We start from the raw sequence: 20,536 nt of genomic DNA, 5'->3' as shown, positions 1-20,536 counted from the left end.
TGCATGACATGTGTTGCAAGTTGTATTTACAAACGTACGATAACCCCTAAAAATAATAGTTTGATCTCCTTTCCCGGTAAGAACCAAGAATTATGGGTAACTTTCAAGGAGGAAGTGAGAGATGAAATGTCCCCTTTATACAATTAATGTATTAGTTTATGTGCCCAGGTAACCATGTTTGTTGCGAAGACTATATCAGCAGAACACAAAGATTTGATCCACGATGTTGCGTATGATTTCCACGGCCGACGAATGGCAACCTGCTCCAGCGATCAAAGCGTTCAGGTAACAGTACACATGTACGACTACGACTGTACGAGGTCAACAAGGTCGTTCCCTCAAAATTTCAAATGGTGCAGCAAAGCGCAAAGGCAAATCCTACTCTCCGTGAATATCTTCAGGAAAGATAATGTTGTACACAGAAATTGTATATTTTTTCTATAAATCGGCGTATGCATTGCTCTGATGGTGCTGAATCTCTAGTTCAGACCAGGTTCTCGCCTCTACCCTAGAACAGTTTTCCATGGAATATTGTTCGAAAGTGGTGGAATACAGATAACTTATGTGGTTCTAATTCAATTGCAGGGGGTCAGATGCTCCTTCCATCGTTTTCAAGTTATTAATTCGTAAATGATTGAGGAAACATCCTCATTCATCCTGGCAGATAACAATTTCATTTCTATTGCCTTGTCTGTCATTTCCCCTATTGTACATATAAACATCGCTCATCATATTGATACAACATAATTACACAACTTATGTTTAAACAAAAATTTAAATTCATTAAAAATAGGTATGGGACTTGAGAGAAGATGGCGAATGGCATTGTACAGGCAACTGGAGAGTAAGTTATCATGCAAGGTTGCTAGACACTTCGTACCAAAATCAAGTCGCACCACACCAACTTGTTCCATACTAATTCACACCAAAACCACCTGGAGCTCGTACCAAAACATCCTTCTGCCAAAACCTTTTCACCCCAAGAGTCACTCTGTCCTTCAAAAACACAACTCCTCTTTGCCGTAAACTGTCGCCAACCAGTAAAGGTGGAAATAACCCAGAGATAGCATGCTCAAGAAAATTTCACCACCTATCTATTCCTGCGATCAAAATCTTGAAAGTGTACATATTTCAAGAAACTGACATTGTTCAAGGCTCCAGTCGTAGCTTCTACCATAGACATCCATGCCTCCATGAGCCTAACGAATGTACATATTTCTGGAACCTCATGTGTTGTTCTCTTTTTTCTCTGATTCTACCATTTGTGGTTTCTGGGAGAGGAAAAGTTTCACTACTAGTAACCAAAATGTCTTATCACAGTAATGTGCCCAGGCATGGATGTGTAAAAGAGATGGTCCAAGTTATTTGTAAATACTTTACACTGTGATCCATGGTAGTGATGAACTTATATGAGGAACAAAGTGGTTTTGGTACTGGGGTGGCATCTAAGGCAAAGTGGTATGGAACGAGGTAGTACTTTGAACAAGGTGGTTTCGGTATGAAAAAATTCAAGACAAAGATGTTTAGAGTGACCTGCTTTTGGTGCAAAGTGTCTGGACCTCTTATCACATAAATATGTATATATTAGACTGTTGACAGTCTCTTGTGGTACTTTAGCTTTCACTTTACCCAGGAGCAATGGACCCTGTGCCTTCAGTGTTACATGTGCAAGGATCCATCATTTACAGCAGTCACAGCAAATACTCTTGTGATGATTAAAGAAACTAAGTGTAAGATAGACTGTCAAAAGTCTAAGTTACACCACAGTGTGTGGAGGGACTAAGTTTACTCCCCATATTAGAATGTAGTCTACAGTTTTGAAGCGTGATGGCAACAGCTCTAATTGATTGTTCCTTTGTCACCAAGACGGGCATCACCAGACAGGTGATTGTACCTGTCTGCAAAATTCCAGTTGATATAAAATTTGGAACAAGTACAACGTGTACCACCTGAAACATTTTGAACGTGCCTGAAATATAACAGAAATCAAACCGGCATTGCCTCAGTTACAGACGATTACATCTATGATGCATCGATATCCCCTGAATCCAAAACTTTTTACCAATTGACAGCTACACAGATATGAAATCACCTGTATGTTTGATAGATGGCCATCCATGAGGATTGCAGTACTCATGATGGAGAGAAGCTTAATCCAAATGATTTCTCCCCTTCCTTTGTGGACAGCTTGGTACTAACCGAAAGTGCCCATCAATATGATCTGTTTGTTACTGCAGTGTGCCCTATAGGCAGTTTAACCTGCAACTGACTCAAAAGTGTCCTGACTTAGTAAAATTTTATACATTAAATGTATTGGAATAGGGCTGACACAAGAAATTTACTAAAAGAGTTCAGAACTCGTATACGGTACATTGGTTTGCAACTGAGTTACCATTGTATCCATTGTACAAAAGACTAAATTTATCTGAATTATTTATTTCAAAAGTGAAGTGATCTTGGTCAAAATAAGTGTATATATTAAAGTAATATCATGGAAAGAGTAGTTGTGCACTCATTGGCCAAATGATGAATTAAGGTAGGATGCGCCTAGGGGGACTGATAATTGGACTCAAATTTTTACAATTCTTTTCTGATCTACACCACTTGAGGGGGCTCATTTTGAAGCTCATGGAGTAAACAAAATTGGCACCAGATTAGTTTGCGAAAATTGAAAATTTAAATTATTTCCATAGAGTTAACACAGGGATCATCAATAGTGGCGAATTTGAATTTCAAATATTGGTAAATTCAAAGTAATTTGTTTCTCCACTACCAAATTTGCACTGCGACTCCTGATTTTTATTCTCAGTTTTTAAAAATAATTGCCAAAAGTTGCCTTGAGAAATAATTGAGCAAAAGTTTCTTTCAATTTTGAGGTGCGAACTAGCTTTATTATTACCCTGTCCATCTATATATGTCATTAAAAATATCAAATGCAACCACACCTTCACAGTGACTTGGTGATTCTAGCACTGTTACCCCTTTACACTTACCCTAACCCTAGCCCTAACTCAGTAACTGGTGAATTGGGAATGACTAGGGGTAACCATTCTGATAACACCTTGGTGGCATCATGGGGAGTTACTAGCTATGTTTCTTCCCATTACAATGTCTGCAGACTCATAGCGGTTCCGTGTGGAGAGTTACTTGGGCACATCCTGAATTTGGTCAAGTCTTGGCAACGTGTTCATTTGACAGAACAGCTGCAGTATGGGAAGAAGTAGGCAAGTCAAACCAGTTCTGTATATAAAGAATTCAAAACGTTTTGGGACAATGTAATTTGCATCTCTTTTATAATGCTGAAAATGCAATTGTTTAGTTTATACAAAGACAATATTACTGTAGAGTACACAGTTTTATTTACCAAAATAATTTGGTTCAAGCATTTTCTCACTGTATATCTTTCATCACATTGTTATATACATACCATCAGCAAGCTTCAGCCAAAAAACATCCCAATCAGAGGCAGCTGTAGGCTATTATTCCATCTGGGTATTGCAAAGTTTCTAATTAGTAACATTTTCATCTTTCTATTGGTAGTTGGTGAAGCGCATCCAAACCAGAGGGGCCAGAGTCACTGGGTGAGTTATAAACTCTCCTCATTACTGCACACCAGCACTCAAGTATATGTATAGATGTACCACTGTTTTCAAAATTATCAATCCAGGTGCACAATTGAATTTTCTTGACCAAATGTAGAGTCAAGTTTTAATTTCAAATAAGATAAAATCACTTGTGAATTCAAAGCTGGTTATCAAATTCACAAATACCTATTAGACTTTCTCATGCCCCTCATCAGCTGCAAACTATTTCTTCATCATGGCTTTGACAGACTTAGCATAGACTGGCTCAGCAAGCCAGAGTAGGGATGCCTTGGTTTGCCACACAATGCCTCTTGCTCAGCCAGACCATTGAGGGCACTTCAGTATATACCCTACGGTAGACATAAGAAGCTTCATAGCGAACTAGGGGCTGTGAGAGAATATTAAGTATCCGTAGTGACCCACCTTCTTCTGTATCAACACTGATATCAGGTCAAAAGTCATAACCATTGATCACTGAAAATGCCTTGTTCTGTGATCAGTGTGTTTAATACAGGAAACATGACACTTTGTACATATTGTAGCGTAGAGGTTTGAATAGCATTTGTGAACATGTAGTTTCACATGTAACCCATTGCAAGGAACTTTAAAATCTTGGTCTTCACCAGTACACATAGCTATTTGCCTGTTTTCATTGCTGCTATAGAAGAAAACACGTACATCAGATGCTACATATTTGAAAAATCCTATACAAAGTTTCATACATAATGCTCAGTATACTGAACTGTGACAAACAGGATGCTATCACAGACAATAACACTTTTCTTTTATTTGAAATCACAATACAACAGTGCTTTGCCATGGTTGACTTGAGGCAGTGCACACTGTTCCAAGATCAGTGCCTTGTGTAACCCACAGCAAACGAAAAATGCACATATCCCATATGTCACTGTATGGATAATAGCCCTTCTCTGGAATATAATGGTACCATGCTGTTTTCACATAATAGATGCACAAGAAATGTTTGCATCTATGTAAGCATAGAAATATTCATATTTCTGTGCTTGAAATACTTTTTTACGTCTATCACTTTGAATTTTGAATTTCTGACTATGTATGAACACTTACTCATGGTGTGCTATTTTTGATATGCAGGTGAAGCGTTCATCATTGGTGGACAGTAGAACTTCAGTTACTGATGTAAAGTTTGCACCAAAACACCTTGGTTTACTTCTAGCCACATGTTCTGCTGATGGTGTCGTCAGGATTTATGAAGCTCCAGATGTGATGAATCTCAGTCAGTGGTCACTTCAGGTAAGATTAATGATTGCACAATAGTATGTGTAATCTGGCACTGCCCTTAAAAAAATAAGAATTCTCATTACAAAAAAGTATCAAATAGTTGATTATCTTAAATAAACTATCTTTGCATCTGACTTGTGTTTGCTTTTGTGTGCTATATCTAGTTCACACATTGACAACTGAGTATTCATTCACAAATTATGAAAAACTTACGTGTACATTTTTACTGCCTGAATACACATCTGATATTTTTTTAACTTTTATTTACGTTTTTATCCAAATTACATCAGTGAACATTTCAACATGCTCTACTTCACAACTAATATCATGTAATTATAGATCATGTTCTTTGTGTCAACTTCTAGCCTAAAATGATATGTTTATAAATATTGAAATTCTGTTCAAATGTCACGCCATAAATGCCATATTTTCCAATGAAAATTAATGGACACAGTCACTATTTCAGTCAGAGTTGTCAGAAGGTCAGGATCAGGCGTCAGGGGAAGATTGTCAAAGGCTTTGTCTTGCCCTTCTTCATCACAATTGCTGTATTAGTCAAGTAAAAGTGAAAATACAAGTGAATATTGTGAGCTCATCTCTCATGATGGTCACAAGAAAACATTGATTCAAAACCCTATGATGTCATATCCTGACAATGATGGCAGGAGGTCAAACTTATACCACTTTCTGTTTCCGTTCACAGCATGAGATTTCTTCCAAAATGAACTGCAGTTGCATTTCATGGAATCCTTCCAGGTGAGATCAAAAAGGTCACATAAAAAAACGTATGACTATTGAGTAAGTCTCTCTATTGAAATAGATACAGTCAGCATTGGCAGACATGCTTGCATATTGTCATGCAAAATTGAGAGCGCCCTCATAAGGTTTACTTTTGAAAGTTACAATGATCCCTAAAGATGATGACATCTTTAAAGAGCTTTGAATGAACAATATCTAGAGCTTTAGAAGGTTATCATTTTAAAAAGATTTAATGACAAAATGAGATAATAACTGTGAATATATCCAGGACATTATTTGCAAAGGCACACCAGAGTAGTCATATTTCTGAAAAAAATCAGAGCAATATTATGTAAAATTAGTTTGCATTTCCATGCTTTTTAATAAAGTGTAAATGACATGATGTGTTATACCTCATTATTGCCAGTACTACAGCTCTACACAGAATGTGATTGGCTCAGAGAGTGCAGTGTCACATGACAAGTCATCAACCACAACCAATCAGTGTCAGGGAGACAGTATTTGAAGAATGTAATCCTTATTCAATAAATGTACCTTTAAAAAGATTTTAACATTTTCCCAAAATGACAGGGTTCATCCACCCATGATAGCAGTTGGAAGTGATGACCCCAGCACTACAGGAGGGGGCAAAGTTCAAATCCATGAATACCATGATAGTAGCAGGTACGTCAGCCTTTTCATTGCCTCCTGATCTTAAACTGTCCATGTCCATTACGACTTTTGAAGAAGACAAAAATGTCTATTCACTGATTCTTGTCCAGCTCATGTTAGGTTGTATGATATGTATTCTGCCAGTATTTTTATGAGAATAATTCTAATTTTACCACCTTTGTGGAAAAGATGCTGAATCATGCTGATTTATGGGTTTCTTTTCACTAGTTGTTGAAATACAGTAACTACAGGTATTCATTCTACAGCTAATAGTATGTTTGTCTCACTGAGCAGTGGTGATATTTGACCCTACCAATATTGAAGTGTTTCAGTTTCACTAAGAGCAGGGAAAAAACCCAGTCTCACAGTGGATCAGAACACCAGAAATAACTGTTATGAGGTCATATTTGGAACTTTGATGGCATTTTGTCAAATAAACATTGTGCCACTGCTAGATCATTGAGACAAGTGGCAGATGTATATCCATACAGTAAAACGATCAATGGGCAGTCTTGTGGTATTTTATAGTAAGAGCGCCCTCTAGGTTAGTTGTGAAGAATTTCATAACTCTCTGTTGACCCTCTGTGTTCTCTTCATGCACAAATTCGATAAAATCAACAAGTAAAATGCAAAAAAATATGGGATAATTTGATTATTTAATGCAAACTGAGTGTGGTCTCATGGTAACATGCACATAAGGGACAGTTTTATAGATTCAAATCTGCTGCATATGAGTAAACTCATTTTGAAGACGGTCAAGCAAATGAAGTTGTCACTCTCTTGTTTTTTGTGAAAATTGAAAATAAATTTTTTTCCTGTCTAGATAATACAGAATGTACCTTATGGTAGCAGCCATTTTGGATTTCATATATTATGAAATTTTTAAGTAATTTTTTTCTCTAATACTAAAATTTGCACAGTGACACCTAATAATTATTCTTGATTATGAAAGAGAAAGGTTTAAACTTTCTTTGACGAAAGTTTGGGCAAAAGTTAAAAATCTGCAGTTTGAGGCATACTACCTTATTGGAACTTCTGTTCAATTTGAATACAGAATAACTTGCGCAAGAGTAAAGATTAGTGGACACAGAAATCGTTTCACATTAATCACCAGTGACATAGGGAGTGGTTAGTTTAGGGATAGGGACAGAGTGTAATCCGAAGACCCCTCAGGGAACCTGTTTTCGCTTGAATCCAAATGTTTGTGTTCAGTTGTCATAACACAGTCCCAGGATAATTTTCTCATGGAATCTGCTGAAAGAAACTGTGTTTATTCATTTTCAGGAGGTGGATCAAAGTTGAAACATTAATGACAGTTACAGAAGCAGTACATGATGTAGCATTTGCACCAAATCTTGGAAGATCCTACCATCTGCTTGCAGTAGCATCCAAAGATGTCCATATCATCATGTTAAAACCTCTGAGGTAGGCTGTGTTCTCCTGAACTTGGAATAAAGTCCTGGTGAAAGTATCATATCGTGCTGGATGTTAGAGAATATTATTACATTTTTATCCTAATAAATTATGTATCTTGTGTTGAAAAAGTATAATAAGATCAAATACTTGAAAATCCTTTTCAGCAATCAGAATTTCAATCTTAGTCTTACTCCAGAATATACAAATCAGATGCATATGATGATAATCATGTTTGTTTTCATGCATTCTGAGGGATGAAATCATGTTTATTTGTGAAAGATGCTAAAAGTTATGTTGTCAGACAAAAGTTTAGCAGCATTTTAGAACCTCATACAATATGACAAGTAAGTAATCAAGCATGTCCCCAGTCTTACCAGCCAGACTTCTGTCAATTTTGATCAATTAATTAATGTATTTCTTCATTCATTGATATGTTTCTGTTTTTTGTTTTGTTTTGTTTGTTTATGTAGGAGGGATCAGAGTAGCATGGGGATACAAACAGGAGCCACAAGATTTGAAATTCGACAGCCTGCTGTCTGTAATGAACACAATTCACAGGTAACATGTCATACTATATGACTTAAAAGAATTCTACCAAAGTGTTCATGGCATCAGATTAATGTCTTTTGTTTCCCTCCCCCCCAAGTGTGTGTGTGGTTTTCATTTTCATGTGTTCTAAATATTGAAAGCTTTTCAAAGACCGTTCATTCCACAATAGAAGTAGCATGGTTTGCATGGTTACATGTCTATATGTACAATTACTTGGCTCTAAACACTGGTTTGCTGTATAAGAAAAGAATCTATCAAAATCAAATGCATGTAATGTGAAAAATTCCGATTAATTTGTTAACTTTCCACACAAATCATGAAAACATGGCATGACATCTAGGATGGTTTGTACAAAGTCTTTGATTTCGATCTACTTGACAGGTTTGGCGGGTAAACTGGAATGTGACAGGAACGGTGCTGGCATCATCCGGAGATGATGGATGTGTCCGGCTCTGGAAAGGTGAGTAGCTTCATACCTGGATAAGTGATCGTGGACGTGAGAATACTGCAATATGTTACATCATAATAATGTACACGCAATAATTTCACTGCCTGGTAAACGGAGATCAGAAAACTTGTCGTAAATGCCACCATTAGTCATGTGACAATTATTCTAAAAAAACAAAACCTCTGTAAAGTGAGAACCTTTCCATTCATTTCTATTTGATTTCTTGTTGAAAAACTATTTTCCAAAAGTAGCTCAGGGGAATGCATTCTACAAGATCTGCATGGTATTTAACATTAAACACTTTGTTATGTTTTTGTTTTTATATTAGTTCCTTTCACATTAATTATTTAAGCCGTCTGCTTTCAAGAAAAATTACATAATTTGATGGTAATTTGGTCACTTTGATCCAAGTACAGACATGTTGAAGTCACTGGAATGACACTGAAATGATTTGTGAACATAGATTTACACACCATAATTGACAGGGTCTGTATGCTCCTGGGAAAGTATTTGAATTTGAAAGCCTCCCAGAAAGTCCTAGAAAATTGATGATCTGTCCACAATTTTCAGAAATAGTACAATGATCAGTCATGATATCATAACAATGACTTGTAAAATGATATTTATATTGTAAGAATGATATCTGGAAAACTGCTCAAAACATCCTTGAATTCTAAGTGTCTTTGAGTATATGGACCATGATTGGTAACCTGTGTATGGCAGAGTTTCAGTACCAAGATAGCACCATCCACAGTTACATGAATATGATATGATCTTCTTATCATAGTGGAAGTCTCCAGTCAGCGTCACAATGACGATTGTATTTTTTGTTGTTACGTATTAATTTTTCATCACCAGAGTTCTCACTTGTCACAAAACATCTATCTTTGACATAAAGTTGAAATCAATTGTGAAACGCACCGTGAAACAGTTCTTCAAATTTGTCGGATATCATATTAACTTCGTGTTGCAGCAAAAAATTGCACACATTTGAAAAGTGCAGTACAGGATGTTGATATAAAATAAATTTGAGGTGAACGTACTCTTACAGACTCCACATCCTGTGTTGTGTGTTTTGAAAGTTCCCAGGTTCACACTAGATCTAGTTTAACAGGACATTAAATGTGCCGGTCTTCCAAGAATTCCAAGAAGTTCCAGAATCACTGTTTATCCATTCTTCCTGTCTGAACCCTCGGGTTATTGCAACATAATTACATTCTATTCAGCTACGTTGATTGCAGTTGTTAGACATGAGAGCCTTTTCATTTTGCTACATGACAAAGTACACACGAGACATAAAAGGGCATATCGTGATTTGCTTATCACGATTTCAGGCGTCTGCTAAAAACTTAAATGCTATGATGCCATTGTTGATGCAAATATATATCATTTACAGCCCATCCTAACAGCATGAGTAAGAAGACATTTAAATTGTTGACGTCCTGTCTCATCAGAAATCTGTTGTATTCCGCCTTTGTTTAACAAAACATTTATGAACCATTCCCAGTGAACTGATGAAAACATTTCAAAATGTCGAGCTAATGTAAGTAAATTCTTTACTTCGCCGCCATGTGTAATATGTAATGTAATCCTTTATTGAAATCTGAACCTTTATGGGATCTGGAGTTACTTTACAATAGAGGTGTCATAAACTATAAATAACTGTCTGCAAAAATGACATTACCAAAAAAAGAAATAAAATGTAGACATAAAGTAAAGTAAATATATGTATATAAGTATACAAACATTAATATTTTACATGTAAGTAATATGAGTTGTAATATTGTAGTAAAGTTTCAAAATTTGGTAAAGGGCATATGGAGTAGGTTGTGCGAGTAGATTTTCAGAGTTTTTGCGAGGGGGAGGGAGGAGCAACAGACTTTTCTTACAGAATTTGCTATTGTTTGCCATTCTGTCACAAAACAAAGCTTTGACTTTTAGATTGCAATAAAATACTTCTGTACAGCGTTCACATTATATCCATTGAACCATATAGTGACGTGAAATGGTACCCGCCAGAAGTATTAGTTACAGGACTGTTTGTGTTATTTGAGAAAACTATCAAATATGGGATATTAATTTTGTGTTGAATATTTTTAGGTGTTTCAGAATTTTGAGTAGTCGCAAAATAAAGACTTTACTTACTTCAGCCTTATGTGACATAACGTTACAAAAGTACACAGGAAATGCATACGACCATTGGTCTTGTTACTATTATAAATACAGCTGTCTTCTCTAAGCTTTTGGCATGATGGTGCGTGCAGCCATAAGTAACTCCAAAACATTTATTTCAAACTCCTGAACAAATTTTAGACATTTTAGTAGCCGTTTTCCTTACTCAAGCAGCCACCATAATATAAGCTATCTCCTACCCACCCCTGGTTGGTATATTGGTATTGACAAAAGCTCAGTGCACCTGATGACAGTATGGAGGAAGGAAGACCATCTGCCCGGCATGTGCACTGAAACTATTTACCAACGTGATGTTTCTTTTGATATGTCCTTGTCAAATACACAAACAAAATGGCCACACTTCTTTCCAAATGTGAAATTTATAAAAATTTTGAGTACACATGCTCTCTTCCACACGCTGTATTCCTCAAAAGCATGGCCTGTTTGCCAATTTGCCAGTCAGTCATGTCTTCCACATACTGGAAACGACTAAAAGATGAACAGTTTTGCTCAAGCTGCTGCTGCAGCCTGTAAACAAATCATAGTTGCTGACTGAGAGCCACTGTGATGTTGTCTCTTATGTGCTCAGGTCACATCTACCCATTCAGTCAAAAATGTAAAAATTGAAATGGAATTATTGTGACTTCATCAAACATTGATTGTCACAGAGTTAGACATGTTGTTTGCATTGTAAAGTATGCTACCTTGCAAATGACGATTGTCCTTTTTCCCTTCCGTCCGTTAAAATTTTTCTTTGGCAACTGTCACAATTACATGTAGAACACATAGCAACGTCAACACAAATCAGCAGGGCACACTGGTGTTTAAAACAGTGACATTGAAACTGACTCTCAGTTATTGTCGCTTTTTTTGTTCCACAGCAAACTACCTGGACAACTGGAAATGCATAGGTGTGTTGAAGGCTGACGGCACACAGGCAGCAACACATGCAGTCAGCGGCAAGTCACAGTCAGCACACGTGATGGCCAGTGCAAGCAATGCATCAAACCCAGCCCAAGCTTCTTCCGGTGCAAGGTATTTGAAACTAGGAGCTATCAACCATCCAAGTGAAGTGGTCTGGCACTAGTCACCAAAAAACAATTTGTATGAGGAAGACAGAAAATTCCTTTTGCAATTTCAGTTAAAACTTTGTCAAACCGAGAACTAAGTAAAAATCTTGATTTCTTTGCAGTAAATTAAAGTATTAGAATATGCTAAGAAATTTACATTCATGAGAAAAACAACCTTTTTATATGCAGGTTGTTTTTTGTAACTTTGCAAATTCTTCTGCTCCCTTTGTTAAGTAACACCGAGGTGTCAAATTTATTTTTTTCATCTTAAACCCACATGGGAATCATAACTCAAAATCTGGTTCAGTACAACATAGTACAGCTGCATGCAACATGCTGTAATAGTCTATTTTATCTCAATCATGATGTCATTTATTTTGCTTGGTTTCAGAAGGAACAATTTGCATATGCATAATTTGCATATGCATAATTTGCATTTGAATGTTTTCATTTATAAAGTACCACTGGCTGTTGAAATTGTGGTCTTTCATTGGAGGCAATATAGCTGTTTGTAAAATTAATATAAAGAAGTAAGCTGTATCAGTTTGTGCATGCACATGTAAAGATTACCACCATACACTATATCTGATTGCAATACCAGAATCAAACCACACCAGTGAGGCTGCTATTATACTTTTCACTGAATTTTTCACTTTTGAATGTCATGTACACTTTGAACGTTTTGTTTCTTTTCAATTCAACCCGCATCCATCCATGCATGTCCTTCGTCACTGCCTTGAAGTTATTCATTTGAACATTTTGCACAGAAATTTGAGAATTTTTCAGACAATTTTGGTTCAACGGAGAAAAGAATGTGCCTACCACTTTGCTTTGGAGATTTATTTTGAATTATTTTGTTTTGTAACTTGGTGTGCGTGGACACTGCCACACTGAACTTGAACTTGTAGACATTGTGACCTCTACTACAGATTTGTTTTCAGTTATAACAAGAACATCTGTACAGTGTGTCATTTCATCACCCTTTCAGACCTTACATGGACTGTTACTGTTTTCTCTCTTGGTGTGAAGTTGTTTTTTTTTCACTTTGATGTGTGGTGCCACACTTCATTCAAATTTTTTAGACCATTCATATCATCAGGGGAGGATCGGAGGTCAAGGACAAACCATTCCTACTATGGAGGAGGTTCAGCTATGCATAGCATAGAGGAATAAGGTTTCAATATTCAGAGTGCTTGTCGTCTGCATTTTGTAAAATGATTGAATTTTGTTTCAAGAGCTACTGTCACAACCCCTACAAGACTTTCCTTCTGGTACTTTTGTTCAAATCTACCCATTTTATTGAAGATTCCTCAAAAGCCAAACTGAATTGCCATCGTAAAAGTACTTTGAAGTCAAAAGATTGGCAACTCTTCACAGCAAAAAATAAATTTTGAATTTTGCATATACCACCAAAAATACCAGTATCTAAGGTCATGCAGGGGTCATGAGAATGGCCTGGTCACATCACCACCTAGAAGAACCTCACATGTTCTAAATGGTTTCACCCCCACCTTCTACCCCACTAATAAATAGAATGGTAGATCCCTCAAGATGGTTCTCAAATAAATCAGGCATTGAGTGGTACAAACATGACAACATCTACTATCTCATAACAACTGCTGATATTAGACAAACCATCACTGGAGTAGAAAGAAAGTTTTGAGGGCTGTTTCGTCATGAGAGAAACGGCTAGCATTATTTTGCTAAATTCCTTACAAAGCAATGAATACATGTTCTCCTCAATAATTTATAACATTAAATACCAGTCAATACAAATAAGTAAATTGAGATTGAAACAAACATCAAATGCACTTTTAAACAAACACAATGGCCATGTAATAAAAAAACAATAACTTGTTTGGTATGAGTGAAAATTGAAGCTTTAAAGTATTTGTGGCTAATTTTAAGTCATTTAAAAAAAAAATCAAAAACTTGCCAAAAGAAGCACGCGAGATTCTGAGGAACAATTCTGCAAGTTGTTGAATGGCTGCAGAACTTCAATTTTATCCAACCAATCAGATGCATTGTAACAACATCACAGGGTAAAACCACTTGCACGAATTATACATCTGGAAACACAAGGATATGTGCCACTGTTTAAATGCAACAGATAGAAAACAATGCATGCAATGATGCCAAGGATGGAAATGTAAAAAATATGTCATTTTTTCAATATCAAATTAAACTGTAAGATATCTGACTCCAAACATTCACTGCTGTTTTGCATTTTTATTGTGTCTGTCTCATGACCATAGGAGATGTTTGACCTCCGTTGCTACCTCAGGAATGTCATTATCTTAAAAATTCTGTGCAAAAGTTCCACAAGGATAGCAATCCAGTGCAAGGATGTTCTTATTCTTGTACACTGCTTGCTCAAGTACTTAAAGTCTCTTTCAGAACTTTCCTTTTGCAAACAGTGTTTTTGTTAAGGCTGGTACCCCAGTAAATGTTACCAGGGTTCCCCGTGATATATCAATGCAATCAGGTTCAGGGACAGCAGAAATGTTACCGAGGTTCCAAAATCATTTACCAACATTCCAGAACCTTAGTAAAAACACTGGCAAACCAAACAAAAACAAGATTCATAATTTCAGTGTCAGTCTCCTGATGTCTTTCATTTTATGAAACGACAACCACTGTATTTTAAAAGATTGGTTCATAAGACGGTTTTACTGATCAAATGACACAGTTTTGAACTTGTTGATTCTTGTCAATGGCACCCACCACTCTGCATCTTTCATGTCTTCCTTTGTGAGATAGCAGAGGTCCACCATTTCACAGGTTTGGTAAAGTGAACAACTTTTCAATACTAAACATCTCTAGGGAAAGACAAATCTTGAAAATTACAAATCTTGAAAATTACAGCATGGTTTCTGTTGTTTACTTAGACAGACTGCAAGCAAGTCATATTTACAACTAACATGTTTTCTGACTCAGGATTTGTGTCTTTCACACACATTGATGGAAATATATGTACAGTGTGCAGTGTATTATCAAAACATGCAAAATCTGCTCATTGCAGACCACTGCAGACCATTTCACTATAGCAACCACACAAGTAGTGCAATATCAAAAATGGTCAGCAGTTTCAGCAAAAAATTTTTGACCATTGCCACTGAAACTGGCTACTTACAATTGAAAAAATTGCATAAAGCCATATACCAATCTCACTGGGCAGAATTTGAACTTCAAATGTTGTCATTAGAAGATGAGTCATACACGCAACTGAAACTAACATTAATTTATATTTCAAAGAAGTATGAAACAATAAACTGACAAAATTTGCAGTCTGTTGTAGATTGTACTCCACTTTTTATAAAAATATTTCTGTTCATGTCACATGCATTGCACTGTCAGATTTTTCATTTGTGATTAAGTTCTTAGTATGTAGGCAAGTCAGTAGGTTTGGGAAGAGTTCTTGTAAATTCTATATTTTCAATCAATAAACAGGACAGTTCAAACACCATGTCTTCTGCACATTGTTGTGACTACTTAATGGACACTGGTTACAGAATTTTTAGTTTCTCGTTGATCGCTGCGTCAATCACAAATTCACTCACATGAGTTGTAGTTCTAGGCATCACTGTTGATTTTAATAATACCTGTAGGCAGAAAGCTTATGGATCATAAGGCTGCCTGGTTTGCACGGTGTTCACAAACTTGCTCTATCACAGTTGTCCGCTTTTGATAGATTTACTCTGAGTACTTTTTTCTCTTAGTCCAAATTCTTGTATGACATCATAATCCGAACATTGGAATGTTACCTGTCAAAATCTAGCCACCATCTTTGCACCAAATATTTCTATCCATTTCTCTGCCAAGCTTGGTTTTGCAGTACATCCATTTCCACTTTCAACCTGTCCATATAAATGCCAGGACATCAAGGTTACTGGCTGCTCTAACCCTGTCACCCCTCCCCCCCCCCCTTTTACCAGTGTAGCAGTCCAACTTTGCAATAGAAAACTATAGGGTTTTACCAAATTGTGGCAGTAAAGGGGTTAAAATTTCATGCAAAACTGCCAAATGAACCAAAGAAACATTTCCTCAACTTAGTACTTTGTTTTGATAATTTACCTAGGCCAGTGTAAAACACAGGGATTCATCTGTCAACTAGTCAACTACACCCACATTTGTATAACCACATTTAAATGAAGCATAAAAAAAAGCACACGTGAAATATCAAGACTTTGTAGTCTGATATCATGTTTTGAAATAACTGCACTGACCAAATTTATTTCTTCACATGCTCTTTCACTTTCATTTCACTTCCTATACAGGTTCAATAAGTTTGTGAAAATTAACTTAATCTTGATTTAACACTAACAAATATCTCACTCTGTAGCCATCTTAGTTACTAAGGCTTCTTTTTTTTCCACTTACTTTCAGAGTACGATTCACTGTCTCACCAGTCAGTGACATACGAGTGGATGAAAAGTTTAATGTCTTCTTCTGAGAACTTCAATGCTGACGATTGTGGATCGGACAAATTTTTATCAATTTCTACCAAGTCTTAAAGTTTTAATTTTCATTTTAGACTTGTCAGCAAGTCAAATTTATGTCCAATATTTGACAACTTTAACAGTGTTATGCTTCTGAACTATTTTGTATGTCAAAGAGAATTTAAGCATTTCACTTGAACAACAAATGTTTGCTATGTGCCCCTTGCTTGAAAAGATGGGTTTTTTATGTGAATATTTAATGAGCTCACAAGCAGCTGAATAGTGTTGGTGTCAAAGGTGAAGTCACAACTGAAGGTCAGGGGTGAAAGGTCAATGTCAGGACATCATTGGAGGATCAGTCCATCAAATTTGCTAGCTGTCAGAGATAATGACAAGTATTGAGATCAAAGAGCAACAACTCCATGAAAAGTTAATTTCTCATATATACAGTCATTGTCAATAATTGACTGTACATTTGTTGAGAATATTAGCAATTTCTCCATAGCTTTGATGACCCTATGTGTGACCCACAGATATAAATTGTTACTCTTTCCCATGTAAATGGAACGCCATCTACAGTGTCAAGGAAAAACTGCACAATATTTCAATTCAACTATACAAAGACTTTACAAACAAGGCTTGACTTTAATATCGCACAGTACCGGCAGCTTATACATTAAAATATTTCAGTTTGTTGAGTTCTAACACAGAATGGAAATTAACCTGTTGCCTTGCCTTTTCATCTGAATTGTTATGAGACCAAGGAAGCAACAGTATTCCGGGAGAAAATCCCGTTCTCTGGACTGATGGGTGTTTTCGTAGAAAGTCTGAAGTGCCTTTTGCAAAGAGTACCATCACCTGATAAGGTATCACCCAGCATTTGAGAAAACACTATTCTGATCTCTGTAGACCTGAAATATCAGCAATGCTTTGACTCACAGCCAAGTGAGTTATTTAGTTCATCCTGCAGAGTCAGCAAATTTAGATTTTTCTCCCGATGTCCATTCACCGTCCGGTAACTTTCATCATATGATGTGATGACTTATTGGGCAAAGATATTTTGAATTTGCTAATTAATAAATTTGGACAATTAGATGTCAACACTGAGAGTGAATGAACGACGGGGAGATGAGCAATACCACCACTCCTTCATCAAGGAGAGGGCAGGAAATTGTGAAAAATGCCACTGATCATAGATTTTCAATTTTCAAGGTTTCTGATTAGCCAATATTGTCCAAAATTTTCCAAAAGAAATAAGCATAACTGATGCTTAATGCAAATGAGCACAATCTATGAGGGGGAAGGTCCACGTACCTTGAAATAAATAATTATACAAGACTACCAATTTGTTTTAAGCACAACTTTGATGCCAAACAAGACTGCACACAGAAACAGATACTATTAAGTTATGTAACTTTATCAACATGGACTTACTCTAAGTTGCAGCTTCTTGGTTTGCTACAACCACATTTTTCTCAGGTTTATCCGGTTTCCTGGTTTCTAGTGAGGAATTTGTTTTCTTAAAGAAGTCTGCTTGAGAAAACGTGCAATTTTTATTTGAAATGTGTAATGAATGACTACTGAATCCTGTTTTCAAAGCACGAAGCATTCTTTTTCCTTGAAATATCACTCCAACTTTGCTATTGTTTAATCATTCCCTGTTGTCATTTCCACACACATTTCTACTTTTTATACAATTTCTTTCCATGAAACTTAAAATTTTTGCTTCATCATCCAGTTGTATCAAACTGTGAAACCAATATTATAGTGTGCTATTGTTTCATTTGAATGTGAAATATGTTTATACTGTCATTGTGTACATCATCCATGCAGTATTCAGAGTTTCCTTTGACTGTCAGAAATCTACAGTTCACCTGAGTTTCAGTTTGCCATCTGCTATAGGTGTTACATACCGCCCTCTAGAGACCATATAAAGCACGAGGCTCCTCCACGGTACTGGGCAGTGCAGATTTTTCCAAAGTCACAGAATTCCCAAAATTGACATGCATCAGATTTCTGAAAATGTTCAATGAAACTGACAAAAATGCATACCATAGTTACGATGTAATTTCTGCCAAGCCAAGACATAAATTTTATAGGGTTTAAATATGTATGTACAGGTGCTGCTTTTATTGAGTGTGTTCTTGTGCTACCTGCCATGGCATTGTATTGTGTGCTTGTTTTACTTAACGTTGCATTGTTATGTCAGAAATAAAAATGAAATGTCTAAAATGCTTGCCTATTGTGTAAATGATTTAAACAGTCATGACATCAGAATTTTGTACTTGTGTACTTCCAAAAAAGTACCAAGTCACGTGTCCTTGACCTCTCCCTGTGAATGAGAAATCGCTGGCACTGAACAAAGTTATTTTTTCTTGTTAACAGTGGTCAAAAGCTCTTCTGAGAATCGCAACATGATAACTTCTTGATTGAAATTTTCATAGTATATTAGATGTACTTGTCTCTAAGAAGGAGACAGTGTGATTGTTACAAAATACCAATCAAAACACTTGACAGCTTGACTTTGTGCTATTTTTAATCTTAATCCTGTGTTTCAACTGCACTGGAAGATCAAGTGAGTATTGTTGCAGCAAAATAGATATGTTACTGAGTTATTAGTCAAGGACATCCTTCGGCAATCCTTTGACATTTTCAAAGAGAAAAAAGTATGATTTGGCAAAATGCAGGAGCTATTTGTGTCATTTTATGGATTTGTTTAAAAGAGCTAAATTACACCAGTGTTCATGTGTAGAGGTTACAACTCTATTCTAATTAATAACTTGTTTTACCCTTGATGATAAATTTTTACCAACGGGTCTGATAATAATTGCTTGGAACACCACCACCAGACCTTGTTTCATTTTTGTGACAAGCACTGTAGATGCACTTTGAAGTGTTCAGGATTCAAAGCTGAAGTTCCATTGTGTACCAGAGGGATGATTTAAAGTTACTGGATTGCCCCTACAACCTTACACCCCCATTCCCCAGTATAAAGGTCCAACTTTACCTGGAAAACATCAGAGCTCTACCAAAACTTTGCATGGAAAGGGTTTGTTCTTTCCCAAAAGGCCAATAAACCTCTTTTTTCAAAACAAAAATCCCTTTTTTATCAACAAAGTTGCATCTCTGAATATGGAAACTGCAGTACATAAAGGGTTTCAAGATGTATGATCTACCGACAATAAAATATTGTTGATAACAAAGAGTGTTAAAAAAGGAAAACTTCGCATGGGACAGAAACATGTTAATATCATTCAAATATGTCACTGTGTGAATTCTAATTTTTCATTACATATGTGTTGCTTTATTAATTTATATGTGCTGATTGTTACAGATGATACATGTAGCATCAACTGCATCCTGTCTCATTGATATGTAGCATCAACTAACATCCCTAGGAACATGACAGGCTTGCACTGAAGTTTGTCTATTTCTAAAAATTGTAGAGCCTTGACCTTCCAATCCATACAGCAAAACCTTGTTAAGCAATGACACAAACCAAGTGTAGCATTAGTCTTTAGGGTTCTAGGTCACAAACATCTGTCTATGGGGAACGACTAGCATGTCAAATGTAGATTAGGTCTGTGATTATCATAGATGACCCAGAAAGATATTTGCTATATTAATTCATGCTCATATCTTATAGAAATTAGATTTCTGTGAACCAGCTTTTTGTGGTTTAATTTATCCAATGCACGTACTAATTTTCAGATTCACAGAATCAATTAGGAATATTCAGCGAAGCCTTTTTTTTTATACTCGAAATGTGACATTTCGAGACAGATGGTTGCCATGGTTTTTGAAGTTGGAACACTGAATTCAGGTCTCTGTCAACCCTGCGTGAAAACAGAAGCAAGATTATAATTCTACTAATAATGGGTCAAAGAAACCTTGCTAAAAAGAGCACATTGCAGGTTGGCACAGGATTCACAATACATTTGACCAGATGTTCACTGAACTGTACAACCATGACAACCACTGTGTCAGATGTTATTATCCACATTCCTGTGAAAAAATGCTTTTTAGACATTTGTCGGGAATAACTTATCTTTGTTGGATGTGTTTACAGTTTCATCCATGCAAGTATAATATTTGGCAGCTAAGAATTCTGGGTCCACATCGAAATCCTTCACAAATCGATATAATCCTAAGGGGCCCAGTTGCTCCACAAAGCTGCAGGAAGGCCCC

The 20,536-nt window shown here is 36.3% G+C and overlaps 1 protein-coding gene across 1 annotated transcript; it reads left to right on the top strand.

Annotated features, from left to right (window-relative positions):
• Positions 1-78: 78 nt before the first annotated feature.
• LOC139148297 (nucleoporin SEH1-like) lies at positions 79-18,580 on the top strand. Its single transcript, XM_070719660.1, has 12 exons — positions 79-285; positions 794-844; positions 3,119-3,224; positions 3,541-3,581; positions 4,698-4,856; positions 5,548-5,600; positions 6,174-6,266; positions 7,539-7,679; positions 8,141-8,228; positions 8,601-8,679; positions 11,721-11,874; positions 16,296-18,580. Exons 1-12 carry the CDS (start codon positions 175-177, stop codon positions 16,360-16,362), a joined length of 1,143 nt encoding a protein of 380 aa, XP_070575761.1. The 5' UTR covers positions 79-174; the 3' UTR covers positions 16,363-18,580.
• Positions 18,581-20,536: the final 1,956 nt, after the last annotated feature.

This window comes from Ptychodera flava, chromosome 13, assembly GCF_041260155.1.
Source record: "Ptychodera flava strain L36383 chromosome 13, AS_Pfla_20210202, whole genome shotgun sequence".
Lineage (NCBI taxonomy): Eukaryota > Metazoa > Hemichordata > Enteropneusta > Ptychoderidae > Ptychodera > Ptychodera flava.
The sequence above is the reverse complement of the archived record's forward strand: the minus strand, read 5'-3'. Positions and strand labels throughout refer to the sequence as shown.

Coding starts and splice junctions, on each gene's coding strand:
- LOC139148297 (XM_070719660.1), top strand. CDS start 175: ATGTTTGTTGCGAAGACTATATCAGCAGAACACAAAGATTTGATCCAC. Junction 3,225..3,540: donor TGCAGTATGGGAAGAAGTAG/GCAAGTCAAACC, acceptor TTCTATTGGTAG/TTGGTGAAGCGCATCCAAAC. Junction 11,875..16,295: donor CAAGCTTCTTCCGGTGCAAG/GTATTTGAAACT, acceptor ACTTACTTTCAG/AGTACGATTCACTGTCTCAC.